The sequence below is a fragment of the Eutrigla gurnardus genome, assembly GCF_963514095.1.
Source record: "Eutrigla gurnardus genome assembly, chromosome: 2".
In the NCBI taxonomy this organism is placed as follows: Eukaryota; Metazoa; Chordata; class Actinopteri; order Perciformes; family Triglidae; genus Eutrigla; species Eutrigla gurnardus.
The window spans coordinates 19,948,748-19,967,791 of NC_139916.1; the positions used below are offsets into that span (position 1 = coordinate 19,948,748).

Genomic DNA, 19,044 nt, shown 5'->3' on the forward strand with positions numbered 1-19,044 from the left:
TATTAATTGTCATGTATAATTTAGCAGTGGAAGCTACAATTTTTTTTTAAAGCATGTGTTTCCCTTACAGCCCTTTTCCTGCATCCTGACAGGACAGTGTTGAATGGCTTTATTATTCATTTTAATTTTTTTATGAATTGAAATGGGGACAGCTGCGTCAGACCACGTCGTCATATAGGAGTGGATAACCTTGACAAATCCCCCCTTTTCTTCTTCTTCTTCTTCTTCTTCTTCTTCTTCTTCTTCTTCTTCTTCTTCTTCTTCTTCTTCTTCCTCTTCTTCTTCTCTCAGCATCCCACCTTCTTCACCCCGCAGAGATGATGTTGCGGGCGGAAGTCTCAAACAACAAGTGGCGGGGCGATCTTTTGTCATTGTTGATAATGAGCGGCACTTTGTGCGTCACGGTGCACGCGGACTTTCCACGCTGCATGTTAATTGCGGGCAGAGCAGCATGTGATCGTCCGTCCTCCAGTCCCGCGAGCGCTCCGTCAGACAGCAGCACACCGACGCACGAGCGCTGCCCGGCGGACGCATCCATGCCTCTCGACACATTTCTCAACCTGGATATTGTTGATCGCTGCTGAAGATTGACGGTGAGAAATATTTTGACTTCCTAACATCCCCTCCACTGTGCATTTCTCTCCGCGTTGCGTCGCATGCGTTAAAGAAAAAGAAAGAAAGTTCACAGATAACTGTAAAATAGTTCAATGATTTGTCATAAACGCAGCTTGTTTTGAGTCACGTGAAGTTTTGAGTCACGTTGGGATCGAAATGTTGCTCTGTTTGACACAGAGGTCAGAGAATAAGCGTCGCTGACCTTGAGGCAGCGTGTTTTAAAGTCGTCGCATCCCTCGTGATGAGCGCTGGAGTCAGATACGAAAACACCGAGCTGCCAGCATCAGCACCGGATGTGTCACCTGGTGTTCGCAACCCGGTCTGAGGTGTTGATTGGTGAGGGCATCCAGGATGTCAACACAACCTTCAGCTGCTCTGCTCAGCTAAACGGATTTTCATGGTTAAATGATTCACACTGGTCCAGGTTATTCATTTCTTAAAGCTCCAGTAAAGTTTGAATGAGCAATGTTGTTAAAGTGTGAAACAGCTGATTAGACACTAACTGGTGGTTCAGACTTGTAAAAGAGGCTGATAATCGATCACTCATTGATTAACAAGCAGAGTCTGCTTGTTATATTGTGTTACAGGAAATGGAAACCTAATTTCCATCTATTCAAGTATAGCTTGTCTGACAGTAATGATGAGCACGTGTTCACAGTTAGTGCTGAACTTGTGGTGAAAAGTTACCAGTGTGATTTCTTAACAGGGATTTCTATGCAAAAACAAGGCTGGGTGAGGATAATGCCACACCAGGTCCTCAGTATTTATAATAGATGTGATGCTTTTAATAATATCCTTTTTTATCAGTATGTCTTGGTGAAAGCTGAAGCGTTTAGTAATCAAAGTAATCAATTATTTGACTCACCAAAAGTTAATTTTGGTACTCTATTAATAATTTCTGTTGTTTTTCAACAAAAATACCATGTGGTAGGCCTATGTGACAGGAGATATTGGACTGCTGCTTGGACAAAAACAAGCAATACAGATACATTTTGGCTTCAATATGCTTTTTAAAACTTGTTTCCTGATGTTATATATGAATCAAGAAAATAATTTGCTGAGTAATCAGCAGAGAAAGTTGTTTTTAGTTCCAGCTGTCAGTACATCCGTTGTTAGAGTGGCATGTCTGAGAACAGGGAGTCACAACACAAGACAGCTGCTACAAACAACAAACACCCTTTCCTAAATTAAACTACTTGGTTTGACAGAAAATCACTCAAAATTGCGTAATGTGTGTGTTGGTGTGACATTCAGAATAAACACAAGTCCAAGTCGTTATAGTGATGTTTACTACAGTGTGGGAGTGAAGGAATGCCCTGCAAATACACTTTCCCTTATTATGAAGAATGCAAAAGAATAAATGTATTAAGATAAGATATCCATGCTTATATGATTATGAATAATACAGTCAATTGTGGTGTTGTTTTTAATTCAGTACTGTCTTCATGTCTTCCTGCAAAGACCAACCCATGATTAACAAAGTAGAAACTGTGGTTTGAACAGATTCCACATCGTCAGACTTAAATATCAGCGAGGGTCATCTCAACTGTGTGCTGCTTTTTCCAGCGGGATTACCCGTTGGATGTTTTCATTCCTCATCGTTAGCTGGATGATGCAGCCTCTGATTGATATTACGTGTCTTGTACGGCGTATGATGGGATTCAATGACAAGGCCGGGCGGCAGTGCCGGGGGGGCTTTTACAGTTAATGCACACGGGATTATGAAGACTTGTGAATGGCCGTGGATTATTGCATCACAAGCTCATCTTGACATGCACAGATGAGGAAAGCTGTTGTGGGATGGAAAAATACATAAACACGGAACGACAACGTCATTCTGAGCACGAATTCAGGAATTGCTGGAGTGTTTGTATCGTTCTTGTCACTGGAAGGAGCTCTGAGAGTTAATGTGTTCGATGTGGAGGATCTGCTGGTGGTATCAGTTTGTTTTGGCCTGATGTAACAGTGAGTATCGTGACGATGGAGGCAGCATCACCGCTGTTGCGTCACACTCGAGGTGCAGCGTTTTCATTTAGCCCCAGTTCTCTGTTTCACATAGCCGTTCCATTTTCCCTCTGCTTTGACAGGTCTTTGATGGTAGCCCGGATTCTAAGTCTGATGTGTGTTTTATTTATCTTTTCCTCTGCATGTCAAAAAGATGGCAGAAAGGAGAGGACGGCAGTGGAGTGCAGATTTTTATAATGGAGAGATGACTCACTTAATAAGTAATGAGCCTGCACAGGGGCTCGTGATGTGGATCAAGAGAACACATGACGGCACCTGCTTCATCCAGAGCATCATGTTCACTTCCTCCATCACGTTTGGGCCGAACCAACCACTCCCTGGAATAGGGGTGAGGCTGGATGTTGCAGCAAGGCTCCAGAGGATTAGGGGATTTACGTTGGGGGGGAGCTTCACTCAAGTTAATCTTTGCGGAACAGGGAAATTAAATAGAGCAATTTGCAGGATTGGGAATATTTTTTTTTTATAACCAAAAACATTGCGTGGGAGTCAAAAATCTGTGGTGTAAAAAAATGTGTGTTCAAGTCCCTGGTGAGGTTTTGTAGAAAGAATCAGGTGAAGTTGAACTCTGGTGTGGGGAATGGTCTCCTGTAACCATGTGTTACAATCCAATGTCTTATTACGGGCCTAACCAAGCATTTAATGGGAAAATAATCATGTCGGCGGTTGTGTGAAGTGTTATTTAAGGATCACAGCAGGAAAATGACTGTACATCAAATGAGCCTTAAAGGGCACAAACCTGATACTCTTCATTAAATGGAGACTATTTAAATTATTTTTGTCCAACAATAGAAGACTATTTCAATTACATTTTTGATGATGTCCTTGAAACACAATTTTCTATTTGACCTTTCTGTTTTTCTGATGCAGGACTGAGGCCCAGACCTGAAATCTAGCTGTCGCTCCTCAGCATCTCCTTCATAGCTACATCCATCCACCTCTTCTCCACCCTCGGCCCGTATCTCCTCTCTCTGCTCCCGGATTCCACTTCGCTCTCTCTTTCTCTCTCCACCCCCTTCCCCTTCCCGGCCCCCAGCCTCCCCGATGCCTAAGAACAGCAAGGTGACGCAGCGCGAGCAGAGCAATGAGCACGTCACGGAGTCGGTGGCTGACCTGCTCGCACACGAGGAGCCACTCGACTACAAGAACAGCGCCCTGAACGTCGGAGGGGCCGCCGGGAAAAAGGTCCCGCAGATAGAGGTGCCGGAAAACGATGGACGCCCCGCCTGGAACAGCAAACTGCAGTACATCCTGGCCCAGGTGGGCTTCTCCGTGGGCCTGGGGAACGTGTGGCGCTTCCCTTACCTGTGCCAGAAGAATGGAGGAGGTGACATACTCACGTTACACCCAGCTGCAGTGTTGCAAAAGGCACATCACACTTACTGTCAATGTACTTTAGTAGACATTTACGATCAGTTACCACAGTGGGAGGAGGTTACCATAATAATATGTAATAAAAGGACATAATAAGACAATATCACAGACAGTAATGCACATAGTGTCTCCAATCGTCATAAAATGCCAAAAAAAAAAAAAAAAAAAAAAAAAACTCTATATGCTGACAAAGACAGTTGAAAGCTGAAGCTGGTAAGTGAGCTGATATTGTCAATACTTAATGAGGCAATATAAAATGTAGTGCATTGCTTTGGTCTTCTGAGAGGAATGGGCAGACAATCATATATGAAATAAATGACACATGTGCTCAGTTTCCTGTTTAGCTTCTCACCTTTAGTGGCTCAGTTACCCCCAATGATCACAAACTACATGCAGCTTCCATTGAAAACAGAAGCAGACAATATCTAAATATAGCTGCTATTGATTACTACTGCTGACACGGCAGGCCTGGCTCCACTGATACTCTGGTGAGGGTTTGTTTTCGTCTGGAGGTGCATGCAATCCGAGGTGTACACGGGGGGGAAATCATCTTATCATCATTGCTGCAGCTCATCTTGCTCCAAGTCTTGGATGTAATGTTGTTGTGTTTGCTGTTTTACTGCCCATGTCTGATTTACTGCATACAAGCAGGATTTACTGCTTATAGGGAGGATTCAATGGCAGTAACTCACAGACCAGCCAGGTTGCAGGACCTGACGCGTGTCCATTTTTCACTCCGTAATTGTCTGTCTGGCAGCTGATTACAGACACATTAAAGGGCTGTGTTGTTTGGGAGTTATCACTGTGTGGGCTTCTTTCTTGTCTTGTCTCCCCCCCCACCCCCCATTGTCACATCTGTGTGTTCGTGACTCTGCCGTGTATCACATATAATCTGTATTGCAAATCCTGGCAAAAGCCCCAAACTCCTCACTACATTTAACTCACCATTACCTCTATTTCAGCTGCCTTGATTTAGCATTCACAAGCAAATGCGTGTGCCACTGTATGTAATTCCTACTTTTGATGTATTAATAGTAGTATGTGTTTACCCGCTATAAATCCCAGATGATGACTCATCCTTCAAATAGAACAGTTGCATCCTGATTATGCCTCTCTGGATTAAACTGCAAAAAGACAAATTTAGACTTTAATGAAAATGAAGCTTGAAAAATGAACGTTTGAGAGGAGCTTGAGGATTGGGTAAATATATCTCACTGGATCACTTTTTGCAAGTTAAATGGATACAAAGTTATTGAATTACTGATTTACTGAATTACAAAATTTCACTGGCATTAAAACAGCGACGTTTATAGTCACATTGTTAAAGAACCATACCAGTATATTTTCTGTTTTAGCCCATTTATCACTCAACTGTATTTTAAAAATGTGATGCAACCCTTTAAAGATGCATGATGTTTCTGTTGTATTAGGTTGCATTGTTTGGAATGTCTAATAATACAACAGCAGCACAGACTTCAGCCTGGTGTACTGTCATTTATGAGCAAACAGGGAAAGTACTGGTCCCAACAAAATGCAAAGTAGAGCAATATGGCAGACTGTCAAACGTGGTTAGCCATAATGTAAAGAAAATATTAAATCTGTGAGGAAAAGGCCACTCATACATAATCTTTCATTCCTACAACAACCTTATTTATATAAATTAATAAGTTTGTTCTGTTTATTATTCTTTCGAAAAATATTTTTGTATTCGTGGCAATTTTTGGTTAACCACTCAAACATATCAGCCTACGTCCCTTAGTCTCTGTCTGAGACATGTGTCTCCAGTTTTGGATTCTACTAATTGCCATATTTGCCTTGAAATGCTTCATACAGTGTGCCTCCGTTTTTTCAGGTGCCTATCTGGTTCCCTACTTCATCCTCCTCCTCCTCATCGGCATCCCGCTGTTCTTCTTGGAGCTGGCTGTGGGTCAGAAGATCCGACGTGGGAGCATCGGGGTCTGGAACTACGTCTGTCCCAGTCTGGGTGGGATAGGGGTGTCCAGTCTGATGGTGAGTGGGGGGGGGGCGAAGGCACTTACTTGTCATCTTCATACCCTTAAACATACACTCGATAACATTTTCTTGAGTGCGCTGTAGTTGTTAAAGGCTTTCTGGCGCCTCAGAGAGGCAGTTTGACAGCAGCGTGATGGAGATAAAAGGTGTGGCTCCTTTCATAACAATTAGGGAACTTGTAATGGAGGAACAGCTGTCAACGCCTTCAGTTAAACAGAAGCACATCTGCTGAATGTGCACCAGTATAAGGAGGATTAAAAAAAAACAAGCCACTGTGTAATGTATTCACATTATAATTATGCCCTTTGTCTGCATGAGCAAACATCTATATAACGGACTAGCATAATGTGATCCCTAAAGTAGATTAAGTATGGTTTTGTGTGTCTCACATGCATGTTTGTAGCGTGTAACAACCATGAAACTGATATGGCGCCGAGCAGGAAGAAGATACAGGAACATCTGGAGTCGCCACAACAACCTTCACACTGCTGCCGCGGGCTTTGTGGGAGGTTCTGACGTGCTTGAGAATGAAAGGTAGCCTTTCGTTAGAGTTGCACAGCTGACGCAGAAGCAGCTATAAATATCTTGTAGAAGATCAGTGTAGGAAAGAGAGCGCTTTAATTATTCATGCTTTCCTTAACCTTATTTAGCTTGTGAATGTCCTGGCTGGCAGGACGGCTCAGAAGACTGACAGCAACACGGAACATGCACAAAAGCATGCTGCCTCATTTGCATACCTTTCTCACCCGTCTGCACAGATCTTATTTATACAGTTGAGGTATGTAAATAAACTGCAAAATGGTGACATCTACCTGTCTGTCTGTCTGTCTGTCTGTCTGTCCGTCTATCCAGGTGTGTGGCTTTGTGGGTCTCTACTATAATGTGATCATTGGCTGGAGCATCTTCTATTTCTTCCAGTCCTTTCAGTATCCTCTTCCATGGAGCGAATGTCCAATCAGGAGGAATGGGACACTTGCCAGTGAGTTACATTAAAGCATCAACTAACAAAAAAAAGAAAAGAAAATACATTATATGAAGCACATTTGAAACACAGGGGCAATGTAAAAAAAATAACTATTTTAGACACATTATATTGTGCACCCATTTCACAATTTATGCCAAAAATTCTATTTCTAAAAAAATAAAAATGTATTCCTATTTTGATATACATGTATGCACAACATGTAGCTTCATGCAGACTCGATCCAAAGGGAGCTACAGGGGTTTAATCTTCCTGATATAAGGAATGTATTCTGTTTCTAGGCCATTAAGTGGTTTCAAATACTGACCAGTTTGTGTTTTTGTTTCAAATCGACCTCCTGAGCCATTACAATAGATTGATGCTTTATCATCTAATAGAGTGCGTACATTTTCAGGATTACGTTACGTTTGGAACAATAACCATTTGTGTCACTGTTATGGTCAATCACTTTAATAGTTGACATGGTCCTTCTCACAATCATTTCTCGATGGGCCGCCACGCTGCGAGCTTTGGGATTAACTGTGGCCTCCGCTTATGAACACACCTACAGCAACAGCTCCCGTACAACTTTCTGTCACGACTTCACGGACGTCATCCAGATTAAAACCCTCTGGAGTTCATTTGATCAGAGGTGATAATTACATAACCCCGGAGGGAGACAGAACGATGGGAAACACAGATTCAGACTGAAGGATGCTAATGCTGAAGGGCAGCAGCAGAGTGTAAAACATGTCACTGTATGTGCGCTTCTCATACACCTGCAGCCTAGCAACCATCCTGTGATACTATGTGGAGAAACACAACACTGCATAAAATATAATTTCCCCAATATAACAATGGAGCAAATGTGTGCAAAATTGCATCGAAAATCTCACGTGCAGTGAGTTGGAGGTTTGTGCTTTGCATACTAAGCACCCAGATAACCTTGTTTAGCTCCCTTTACATCTGAGAGGTATAATCCAGCTGGGAATTGAGATATTGACCCTGAGCAAACACTCATTATATTTCTCCTTGTGCCCTCTCTGCGACATCTGAACGTCCCCGCTGCATCTTTTTCATTAACGCCCCAAACTAAAGCTCCATCTCCTTCTGTCTGCCATACGTACAGTTGTGGAGCCGGAGTGTGACAAAAGCTCGGCCACAACCTACTTCTGGTACCGTCAAACTCTGAACACCACCAGCACCATCGCGGAGAGCGGCGGCCTCAATCTGAAAATGACCCTGTCTCTGCTGGTGGCCTGGATCATCGTCTGCCTCGCCGTCATCAGAGGGATCGCCTCCTCTGGGAAGGTACCTGAGAGGATGATGTAATGATTTGTATGTGGTTCCCTTATCTGAATCTATGTTCTCCATTTTCCGTTTTCACAGGTGATGTACTTCAGCTCTCTCTTCCCCTATGTGGTGCTGTTCTGTTTCCTGGTCAGGGGTTTAATGCTGAAGGGATCGGTGGATGGCATCGCTCACATGTTCACTCCCAAGGTGAGACTTTCTTCCTGTTTTAAATCAGCCATTCCAGAAAAATGCTCAACAATCTGACTTTCTCTTTCTGTCTTTCCTAGTTGGAGAAGATGCTGGAGCCCAAGGTGTGGAGGGAGGCCGCCACCCAGGTCTTTTTCGCCCTGGGTCTGGGGTTCGGCGGCGTCATCGCCTTCTCCAGTTACAATAAGATCGACAATAACTGTCATTTTGATGCCGTGCTCGTCTCTGTCATTAACTTCCTCACTTCCATTCTTGCCACGCTGGTAGTGTTCGCCGTGTTGGGCTTCAAGGCCAACATCATGAATGAAAAGTGTGTTGTAGAGTAAGTTCACACCGATCATAAAGAATGATATCGATGAAATCCTTTTCATACATTCATGTGTTTGTACACGTAGGATCTCAGGACTTTTGACCAGACTCACTTGATTTCCGATTCCTTCATCTCTGTAGGAATGCAGAGAAAATCCTGGGATACCTCAGCTCTAACGTCCTGAGCCACGATCTTATCCCTCCACATGTAAACTTCTCCCATCTCAGCGCGTCAGACTACCACGAGGTCTACGGGGTCATCAAGACGGTGAAAGAGGGCGGCTTCGCCCAGCTGGGTCTGGAGCCTTGTCTGCTGGAGGACGAGCTCAACAAGGTGAGTCTCCTGCACGGTGCCGCTGGAACCCCAGCAGCTTCTGAGTTCGTCTGTCACTTGATTTCAGTCCTCTGACCGTCTCTCCACAGTCTGTGCAGGGCACCGGCCTGGCCTTCATCGCCTTCACAGAAGCCATGACCCACTTCCCGGCGTCTCCGTTCTGGTCGGTCATGTTCTTCTTCATGCTCATCAACCTCGGTCTGGGTAGCATGATCGGCACCATGACCGGCATCACCACACCGGTCCTCGACAGCTACAAGGTCCAGAAGGAGCTTTTCACAGGTGGGACTTCCAGCGCTGACGGGACAATCTGTGCTATTAGTAGTTGAAATTCCTACTCGGCACCGCATTTAAGCACATTTGAGGCCAACATTCACAGTATTTTACATTTTCTCAACTATTTGACCAAAATTGTATCTTTTTCTGTGAAGCCGTGCTAGTTTTCTCTTCTCTGGGTTGGTTTCAGTGTGTTGCTGCATTGTCGCCTTCTTCTGCGGCCTGTTGTTTGTTCAACGCTCAGGGAATTATTTTGTCACCATGTTTGATGATTACTCCGCCGGCCTGCCTCTCACAGTCGTGGTTATCCTGGAGAATCTGTCCGTCGCTTGGATTTATGGCACCAAAAGGTACAACTGGCAATAGGTTTGTATGTATGTATGTATGTATGTATGTATGTATGTATGTGTCTCCATGTGGCTGAAATATGACATACAACTCGAAGGAGTGATAAAGTGTAAAATTGTACAAAGGGATGTTATAATTACTTGAACGTTTTAGCTGTTGTTTCTCCATCAGGTTCATGCAGGATCTGGAGGACATGTTGGGTTTCCGACCAAATATGATCTATTTCTACCTGTGGAAGTACGTCTCCCCTCTCTGTCTCATTGTGCTCATCTCAGCCACTGTGATAGAGATGGCCATCAGCCCGCCGGGATACAATGCCTGGGTCGAGGAGCTGGTCAGTCATTATTTTTTAGTTAATATAAGCAGGTGTGCAGCCATGTTAGCAGCTCTGTAAAGTTGACGATAATGTTTACCATATTTACAATCTTGTAAAGGTGAGCATATTAACATGCTTATATTTGCCAATGAGGAATAAACATGCTTCTCTCCTTTTAGCAAGCAAAGGATCTTGTGATTACAAATAATCACTAAACCCTCTGTGTGTGTGTGTGTGTGTGTGTGTGTGTGTGTGTGTGTGTGTGTGTGTGTGTGTGTGTGTGTGTGTGTGTGTGTGTGTGTGTGTGTGTGTGTGTGTGTGTGTGTGTGTGTGTGCAGGCTCAGGAACGCTTCCAGAGCTATCCTCCCTGGGCACTGGTCATGTGCTTCTCCCTCATCGTCGTGGCGATGCTTCCTCTCCCGGTTGTCTACATTGCCCGTCGCTTCAACTTGATGTCAGATGGCTCCAACAAGCTGTCCGTTTCCTACCGTAAAACCATGATGAAGGACATATCCAGCCTGGAGGAGCAGGACGAGTCCAGATTCATCCTCAGTGCCAAGCCTGGCGAGGTGGCGCCGGCAGCACGCAAGGCCTACCTGACTCCAGGAGGCACCAAAACCCTGGACCCCAACTCCCTCTCTCCAAACATCTGCTATGGTACGAGCTACCAGAACGCTGCCATCAGCCCCACCACACCGACGACACCGACCATGCCCGCCACGCCAGAGTCTGACTCTTGACTGCCGTCCAAATAACTATGACACCCAGCCCTGTAGCAAAGTTTACCTCCCAGCCATAAAGTCTCCACCGGGGGTCACTGCAGCGCAGAGAATCCCTACCTCTCCCCTACTAGCAGCACAAAACTGTATGTAGCCGCCCAATTGATCTGAACACACGATAGTAGCTAGGAACCACCTGCAGCAGGTGGGGAAAATAATCAAAATTCACTTTTAACAGATCAAACAGTGAAATCAGGGTGAGACAGTAACACAACGTACATCTGTATCTATTCTGTATATAACACAGGGTTTATGTGCTTAAGATGAAGTTCTGCTTTTCGTTGCCTTAGTATAAGGATCCTCAGCAGACACGCCCCCCCACACACACAGTTTAATGCCCATCTGGGATCTGAAAGAATGAATGTAGCCAGCGTGGTCCTGCTTTAGCTGGATTTCACTCTGTAGATGAATGTGAGCTTATTTATTTTAAGGTTTCCGGGCCTGTCCTCTGTAGTGGTACTGCGTGTCGAAAGCCATACAGTCGCAAACACATCATGAAGATCTGTTTTCACGGGGCTCTGTATATGGTAAACTAGGTTAAGGCTGCACTAAAGACATTCATTTATGTTCCTTTCCCATTCCCTGCCGTGTTTTTGTGTAGCCAGTATTGTTCTATCTGTAAACAGTGGTATGCAGTATATGATAGAGGATCATATGATTTCTGTTCTAAAGTGACAGTCTCATCATCCATTACACGCACATTATAACTTGTGAATCACTCATTTCAGTTTCTCCAAAGAGTAAAAAGCAGACAACAAAACATTTTAAATCCACATATTTATATTATAGAGTAATAAGAATTAGAGTGGATACTGAATTGTGTTGAAAGTGAACAACAAAGATCTTGTTTTAAACAAATAAGACTTAAACACAAGGCACTGGTATTCCTCAGTGACAGAAAGCACAGCTTGCTCATGTGAATTTGAAGATGCAGTTTTGATTTTCTTTCGGCTACAAAAAGCACAAAAGAGATTTTACACAATTCTCGTGCACAAGTTAATCGCTACGTCTAATTGTTGAAGTGTTGTTTCATACACACAAGAGTGCTGCAGGCAAAAATGCCCCATACAATGAGAAAGCAATATATATTCATATTGGAGCACAAACTATGTTCACCATGGACCAAAAAAAGGAATGAATGTAAACTAAAAAAAAAAGCGAAGGACCAAAAGATTAAGGGATCATAAATACAAATAATCAAATATTAAACTTGTCAAGATAATTGAGTATGAACCTCTGAAAGCCTTGGATGTACTTTACATACATAAAAAAGCATAGATATACACTGTTTCTCTATATATGTGGGATAATAAATTAAGTGTTACAGTATTGAAACAGACAGAAACCACCATAGCATCTTTGTGATGAAGGTCTTTGGCTCCTCACTGAACAGAGTCAATATTGCACAGAATCTGAGCACATTCAATTTCCTGTTACATGGAAGAGGATACCTTTATTTATTTATTTTTTAAATCACAATATAAGCCATGTCGTTAAGTATTAAATGGACTATATTTATATTCCTGTATATTTGCATTTAACTGTATATTTAAAGATGTATCTATTTTGTAGTTTGTGTAGCTAACTCTTGTTGTGGGGTGTGAAGATGCTGCTGGGAGGTGATGTGTGATGCTGCTTCTCTGTTGTGTTCCTGAGAGCTGTGTGTTCTTCTGGCTGCTGCTGCACCTGTTAGCATCTGTTAGCATCTGTTAGCACCTGTCAGCACCTGTTAGCACCTGTTAGCGCCTGTCAGCGCCTGTCAGCACCTGTTGGCACCTGTTAGCACCTGTTAGCACCTGTTTGCGCCTGTTAGCACCTGTTAGCACCTGTTAGCTTTACTGATGTGTCTGCTTTTAGCCACACTAGCTCCACCTCTGTTTACCATAACGGCGACTATCAGGTCACACGTTTCTCTTGCCCGACACTTGAGTTCATGACAGTATGTCGCTTTAAATAAGTCCATGCCTGGATGCCAAGAAAGAATGCTAACATGCTAAATGTTAGCATTCTTTCCTGGTAATCGTATGAAAACACAGCAACACGCTGAGAATGACATGCTAATCATAAGCATGCTATCTCTAGCGTGACGACATAATTAGCATATTAACTAACCTAACATTTAAATGTATTGAATCAAGTGCTATGGTGATTGCTAAAACATAGAAATTAGTGAGCATTTTTGCAAAAATGCAAAATTCCATTGGCTTTTTGTCGAGGGAACCAGTTTACTACCGGCACTCACCATGCTAACACGTCTAATAGTTGCTAGCATGCATAGTAAGACGCTAACAAGCAGCATTAGCCAAACTACAAATTACACTGAACACTGAATGAAGTATCTTGGAAATCAGACATGAAGCAAATATTGACAAATGACTTACACAAAATGCAATGTTGGAAGTGTTTTTGTATTTCAAGCATATTGGACAGAACAGCCATTGTGTTATGTGTTTTTGTTGCAGCTCAGACCCGAATATAAGCGAGCAGCTTCTCCTGGGTTTTTATTCTCACATCACATTACTGGAGATGTTACACAACAACTTTGTATGCAATCACACAGCCTCCGAAATTCAAAACTGTAGGCTTTATTTTTTTGTCCTTAGTAGATTTGTCTTTGTTTTTTCGTCCATTCAAGTGTTTGCGTGTAAAAAGCATCACCGACTAGTTTGGCTCTAAACTTTAAGTTAACTTGTTTTATCTATTGTCTTGTTTTAGTCTGTGTGAGGCAGGCACTTCCTGCTAAGAGTGCATCATGTAGAAAGATTGCTGTTGTTCAAGTCTATAAAATATCTTGTGTAATCAAACTATTCTGAAGATAGATTTTACCCATGTGAAGTACATTATTGTCTTTAAAAAAATAACCCATTTTAGCAGTAAATGCAACATAAAGTAATAATGAATGTGATCAGAGCACTTTTTTCCCCACTTGGACGGCAAAAGAAAGTTATCTTTTTGTTGTCCTCATAGAGTCAAAGCAATATTATCAAACTGAAGAATTATCTGAAAATTGACACATTTGTGTCAGTTAATGATTAATAGTCCCTTAGAGCAAAAGGGATGTAACAACATCTCAAGTGCTGGGATGCATGTGTGTGTGTACGTAAATCTAATAAATGCGTATGCGTGCAAATGTGTCTGTGGGTGCAGAGCCTTACTGAGCACACGTTTCAAGCACTGTATGTACAGTAGACATATTTATATATGTCTCTCTCTCGCTCTCCCCTTCTCTCCCCCCCTCTCTCCCTCCCCCGTCATATTATGATTGTAATACTGACAATAATTGTAAAAAAAGAAGAATTGTGAACATCACCAAAAATATTAATAATAAAGAGTGGAAGAGCTGCTGCTGTGCTAGGTTATTTTTCTTGGTTCGAAGAGTGAAACTACTAAATAAGTTGAAATAAGATGGTAAAAATTTTACCTGCTCAACATTAGCATGTTAGCATCATCATTATGAGCGAATGAGCATGCTGACATTAGCATTTAGCTCAAAGCACAGCTGTACCCAAGTAGGCTACAGCGTCACACAGCTGCTGACCTGGTCCTAGGCCATTGTTACAAAACATTATATACATCTGCCACCTAAATGTCTAATATTTGTTGATACAAAAATGTATTACTGTAACATAAAAAAATGAATATGACATGAAAATAATATGTTTGAAAAAGTAAAACATGGAAGAAAATGGTGCGTTGTGTCAATTTGTTCAGTTGAGCTCTAGTTCAAAATTATTTTAGTTAATAAAAAAGCACAGTGTGATGTGTCAAGATGTGGCTCTAGAGGGCTCAGAGGGATCGGATGTGTAATGCAGACTAATTTAAGGCTACTTGATACGGGGAAACCCCACATGTAGAAGATAACCACGTTTCAGAAAAGCATCAAAATGGCAACGTCCTCGAACTGCTCAGGTAGTTCACGGTTCTTGCCGTCTCAAATCACAGATCCTGATGGAGCATTTCTCTCCGAGCCAGAAGCCCGGATACAGAGTCTCTTTAAATTCGGCTTCAACCTTGTAAAGAAATGTCATACAGTCTGACACCTCATAGAATGACAGAGTTCCCTCTTCAAAGTTCAGATAAACGCCGAGCCTGCCGTGACTGGGGCACGTTGAGAGCTGGATGCTGTCGGCTCTGTGGCTCACAGAGTAGTTCGTGGAGAGATCAAGACTCCAAGAATTTGCATTTCCCCCAAAAGCTGAGAGTATAGTGCGAGATTTTCGGTTTATTCCTTCATAGGCAAGGGCAATCTCAGCCTTGTCCCCTTCCACCTCTATCTCATAATAGCAGCGCCCGCCCTGCAGCCCCTCCCTGCACAGCACCTGCCGTCGGTGGATGAACCTCTTGGGGTCACGATTAACTGGGCTCTTACACCTGAGAGGGTTCAGCTTCACTTCTCTGTCTCCTGCAGAAACGACCAGGTCCTCATGAGCTGTGGCGGGGTCCAGGCTGAGGGCACGTGCATCTGAGGGGATGAAAGCAAACATGCAAAGACCCAAATTAGTAAAAGTTCTGCCTACTTATGCAAAAAGTACAGAAGTATAATCAGCAGTATGTATATTAATATGAAATGTATACAGGATGTTAACTTGTTAATGCGGAAATTTAGCTTTAGATACAGTTAGTGATCAAAGTCACTAACTGTATCTAATCAAAGTCAAAATTTTAATTTTGATTATCAATCAAAGTCAAAATTAAAATGATAAAAGTGAATTCATTTTTATGGATTTTCCTAAAACTTGTTGCAGATTGTTTGATCTCTCTCAGCCTCAAACAACTATTCAAATGAGAAGCTTAGAGGGTGAATTCTCTTTTTTTGGGATTACAAGCCAATAAGTTTGGGAACCACCGGTTCAATCTTTAACCATATGTTGTATTCTATAATATTATAGAATACAACATATGGTATATTCTTATTATGTGTACAGTACTTGAATAAATGTACACTGTCTATGTGCGAGGTGAAGGTATGTGGACCAAAGTGCATAAGAAGATAGACTTACACTGCAGGAACTCTGATCTGATTTTAGGCTCCACCTTCTTTTTTGTCACAGTGTTCTTGACTCCAAGGGGACCTATAAGATGATTTTACAGCATCATTGAGTGCCACTACTGAAAAACATGTAGTTAAAAGTACAACAACCGAGTCCCTTGTTAAACTAGAAAATCCACACATCTTGCTGTTTATAGTCGTCATATAGGGATTAGTTTGTGAATAGGAAGTAGTTCTAGATGAGGTCGAAGAAGACTAACTTAGTAGGTAAAATACAACCTGTGATGGTTTCAAAACCCGGAAAAACAAAACACAACATAGTAGTTTTAAGTTCAAACCGTGGGATTGTGCGTTACATCTTTGATCCAAGTCGTCCGCCTCCGTCTCTCCCCCTGATCCCTGCTGCTCTACACCGTCAGCTATATTGTATAAATAGTGAATAAAAGCCCAAATTCCGTGACATATTACTGTATAGATATGAAATAAGACTGCTGAGATGACATGTCAGCAGACATACATACCAGTTTGAGAGATGGAGGCAAATTCTTTGTCACAAAATTTCTCCAGTCGCTTCCCGAGTTGAATGACGGCTCTCTTGGTAAACTCAAATGGGAGAAGTAGATCCTCTGAGATCTCCTGGTCAGGATGGAGGTCTTCTTCACAAAGGGGCTGCAGAGAGGACAATGTCTGCGCCGAGAGGGGGGGGGGGGTTGAACAACAAAGGAATAGATCATCACCTGTTACACAGATTCGGGTAATGTTTCTCGTGGCGTGATCACGGTACCTGCAAGAATTGGATGTCGCTGTCAGACTGCGCCAGGCGATCCAGCTCAGCATCTCTCTCTCTCATTTGGTCCATCTTTACCTGCAGGTTCTGTAGGGAGGTCTCGACCCGAGCTGCCGCCGCCCCCTCGTGACCTCTGATCAGCTCCCTCACCGACATGTAATGCCTCTGCAGGGAGTCGATGACGCCGACCAAGATGCTTTCACAGTAGTCCTGCGTTTCTTCCGCCTCCTCCTGTATTAAACACAAGTGTGAGGGACCAGAAGAGTCCCGTGTCCATCTAGTGGTACTCTGGCGTACAGAGGACACACGATATGTCACATGATCTCCTCACCTGGATCTGTTTGAGAGTCTTCCCCATGTTCTTACAAAGCTTTTCTTGTTTCTGGAGAATCTGCTTGGACTGTGTTTGCATCTTCTTCAGTGTGCCCTTCAGCGTGTGTTGGATAGAAATACTTTGTTTAGTTTAGTTATGATCACCGTGAAGTAAGAGTATTAGAAGGGGAAGGGAGTTGGACGTTTGGACTGAAGCAACACTAAATCTGAGATTAATATCATTAACTTTTCAAGCTAATTCATTCAGCAACGTGTAATTGCACTGGATTAAGTTGCTTTTTGGAGATGTAGTTGACTCAGATCTGAGAGTGAGAGGCTACAAGAGGAACATGAGGCCCCCCTCTCCATGCTGAACATATGGATGTTGCTGCTGTGGAAGAAAAACTCTTCAGGTCCAATTCTGTGGCTGGTTCAGATGAAATGTCATCAAAGCAGTGGAGAAAGGAAGTTACAGCGTTGTGATAAATCCATTCTCAAGAATGTGGGGCAAAAGAGAGCTTGAGTGGATTTGCATTGATTCAATATATGTCCCTTCAAAGAGGAAGATGCCAACAAGGTGTGACTGTTCTTGGGACAGCTAGACAATGTCACAACATGGGCCGTTCATCAGGCCTTGATCAATGTATGGGAGATAAAGATGTTTCGGAGACGGTCCAGGAAGGGAGAAACATCAACAGGACTTTTCATCAGGATGACAAGCGTTAAGCACAATCCCATACAAGCAGCAGGTCATTTGATGAGTACAAGAGAAAGAAATATTAGTATGAGATACAATAAGAACTGTAAGGTAACACATTTTCTTCTACACTGCCCAAACCCTGCTAATTCTAAAACGTGGATGCTACAGTAACAGTTTCATGGCCACTAATCGTCACTAATTAAGTACCGGTATCTGACAAAATGTGACATATGGTTCCAGTTTCCCCTTTTGTTCCAGAGTTATCTTGCCCTCATGGATGCATTCATCAGTTAGACATTTGTTTGAAATTTTGTCGATGTGTCATCAAGTTGATGAAGATGTTTTGAATGTTTTTAACAGCGCGTTGACCTCTCAGGGCCACCGTCTTGTGGGGTCACGGTGAGCTGACCGCAAACTCTAAACACAAAGTGGACGTTTCCTCGTTTCACGTACCTGTCTCCTTCTCCTCTCCTCCCCCACAGACCCGATGGTGTGCCCCGCATGCTCGGCGGTGGCGCAGCCCGCACATATGATCTGCTCGTCGGTGCAGCAGTAGATGTCCAGTGGGCTGCAGTGTCTCGTACACAAACTGCTCCTCGACAGAGTTCCCGTTTCGCTGTAGCTCCTGGTGGTCCTCTTCGGGGCCTGCGCGGACCCCTCCGGATGCTTCCTCTTGTCGCCGCCGGCATCGCGATGCCTCCCCGCGTCCCGACTCGAGCCGAGACGGTTCATCTTCACAGGGATGGGAGGTGGTGGAGGGACGCGCGGGAACTTCGCCGGTTTAGATTTTTGAATTCTGCTGTTAAAGTGGTTTCCTGGTGTCAGAGAGGAGACGTGGGCGTGGCCTAACTAGTTGAACTGGTTCAAGGACGACATTTTGATTCTGATTTCTTTCAGTTTTCAGTTTCAGTTTTCAGTTCACTGTGTTTTCTAGTAGTTCTTCTAGTTTTCTTTTGCTACTTTTAAGTTTACTGTTCCCTTTTTGGGTTTGACTGGTTGTAAATCATGTAGCAAAACATTATCACCAAATTCTAATCCAATAGTAATAACAACAACAATAATAATACATTTTATATGATCAGATTATTGAGAGCTTTGTAGATGATGAGGAGGATCTTGAAGTGGATATGCTGCTTTATTGGGAGCCAGCGAAGGTGTTGCAGGATGGGTGTAACGCATTTCTTTGAGTAACTTACACTTTGACTTCTAAAGAAGTCTCTTATGTCTTTTCTTTTTTTAGACATCCTGGTTGCGTCTAATGACCAAACGCACACATTTGCCTCTTCTGCATCACACGACAATTCCTTGACCTGAAGTTCTTGTTCCAGGTTCTGAGATGCTCTAAGTCCCTCCTGACCTTCATTGGCCTTCTGATTTTCGTGTTGCAAGTCATCACATTTTTGTCTCA

The 19,044-nt window shown here is 43.1% G+C and overlaps 2 protein-coding genes across 3 annotated transcripts; one reads left to right on the top strand and one right to left on the bottom strand.

Annotated features, from left to right (window-relative positions):
* The first annotated feature begins 488 nt into the window (after positions 1–488).
* Positions 489–11,180, top strand: LOC311032529 (sodium-dependent neutral amino acid transporter SLC6A17-like). Its single transcript, XM_084039394.1, has 12 exons — positions 489–593; positions 3,508–3,964; positions 5,864–6,021; positions 6,877–7,003; positions 8,115–8,296; positions 8,375–8,485; positions 8,566–8,807; positions 8,936–9,128; positions 9,218–9,410; positions 9,595–9,754; positions 9,924–10,086; positions 10,407–11,180. Exons 2-12 carry the CDS (start codon positions 3,682–3,684, stop codon positions 10,806–10,808), a joined length of 2,214 nt encoding a protein of 737 aa, XP_083895520.1. The 5' UTR covers positions 489–593; positions 3,508–3,681; the 3' UTR covers positions 10,809–11,180.
* A 158-nt stretch (positions 11,181–11,338) lies between these two features.
* LOC311032535 (tripartite motif-containing protein 16-like) lies at positions 11,339–18,446 on the bottom strand. Of its 2 annotated transcripts, XM_084039410.1 has the most exons (7): positions 18,090–18,446; positions 16,956–17,051; positions 16,622–16,855; positions 16,359–16,524; positions 16,176–16,256; positions 15,848–15,919; positions 11,339–15,309 (listed from the first exon to the last, which is right to left on the bottom strand). In XM_084039410.1, the coding sequence occupies exons 1-7, from the start codon at positions 18,366–18,368 to the stop codon at positions 14,762–14,764; spliced, it is 1,476 nt and encodes a 491-aa protein (XP_083895536.1). In that variant the 5' UTR covers positions 18,369–18,446; the 3' UTR covers positions 11,339–14,761. The 2 variants fall into 2 exon arrangements, with proteins under 2 accessions (XP_083895536.1, XP_083895537.1); XM_084039411.1 differs by lacking the exon at positions 16,956–17,051.
* Positions 18,447–19,044: the final 598 nt, after the last annotated feature.

What these genes read in the sequence shown, in the direction of transcription:
- LOC311032529 (XM_084039394.1), top strand. Translation starts at nt 3,682, where the DNA reads ATGCCTAAGAACAGCAAGGTGACGCAGCGCGAGCAGAGCAATGAGCAC. An exon ending in AATGAAAAGTGTGTTGTAGA is followed by an intron (nt 8,808 to 8,935) that starts GTAAGTTCACAC and finishes TCATCTCTGTAG; the next exon opens with GAATGCAGAGAAAATCCTGG. An exon ending in CCAGAAGGAGCTTTTCACAG is followed by an intron (nt 9,411 to 9,594) that starts GTGGGACTTCCA and finishes GGTTGGTTTCAG; the next exon opens with TGTGTTGCTGCATTGTCGCC.
- LOC311032535 (XM_084039410.1), bottom strand. Translation starts at nt 18,368, where the DNA reads ATGAACCGTCTCGGCTCGAGTCGGGACGCGGGGAGGCATCGCGATGCC. An exon ending in GCGACATCCAATTCTTGCAG is followed by an intron (nt 16,525 to 16,621) that starts GTACCGTGATCA and finishes CTCTCGGCGCAG; the next exon opens with ACATTGTCCTCTCTGCAGCC. An exon ending in CAGATCAGAGTTCCTGCAGT is followed by an intron (nt 15,310 to 15,847) that starts GTAAGTCTATCT and finishes TCATCCCCTCAG; the next exon opens with ATGCACGTGCCCTCAGCCTG.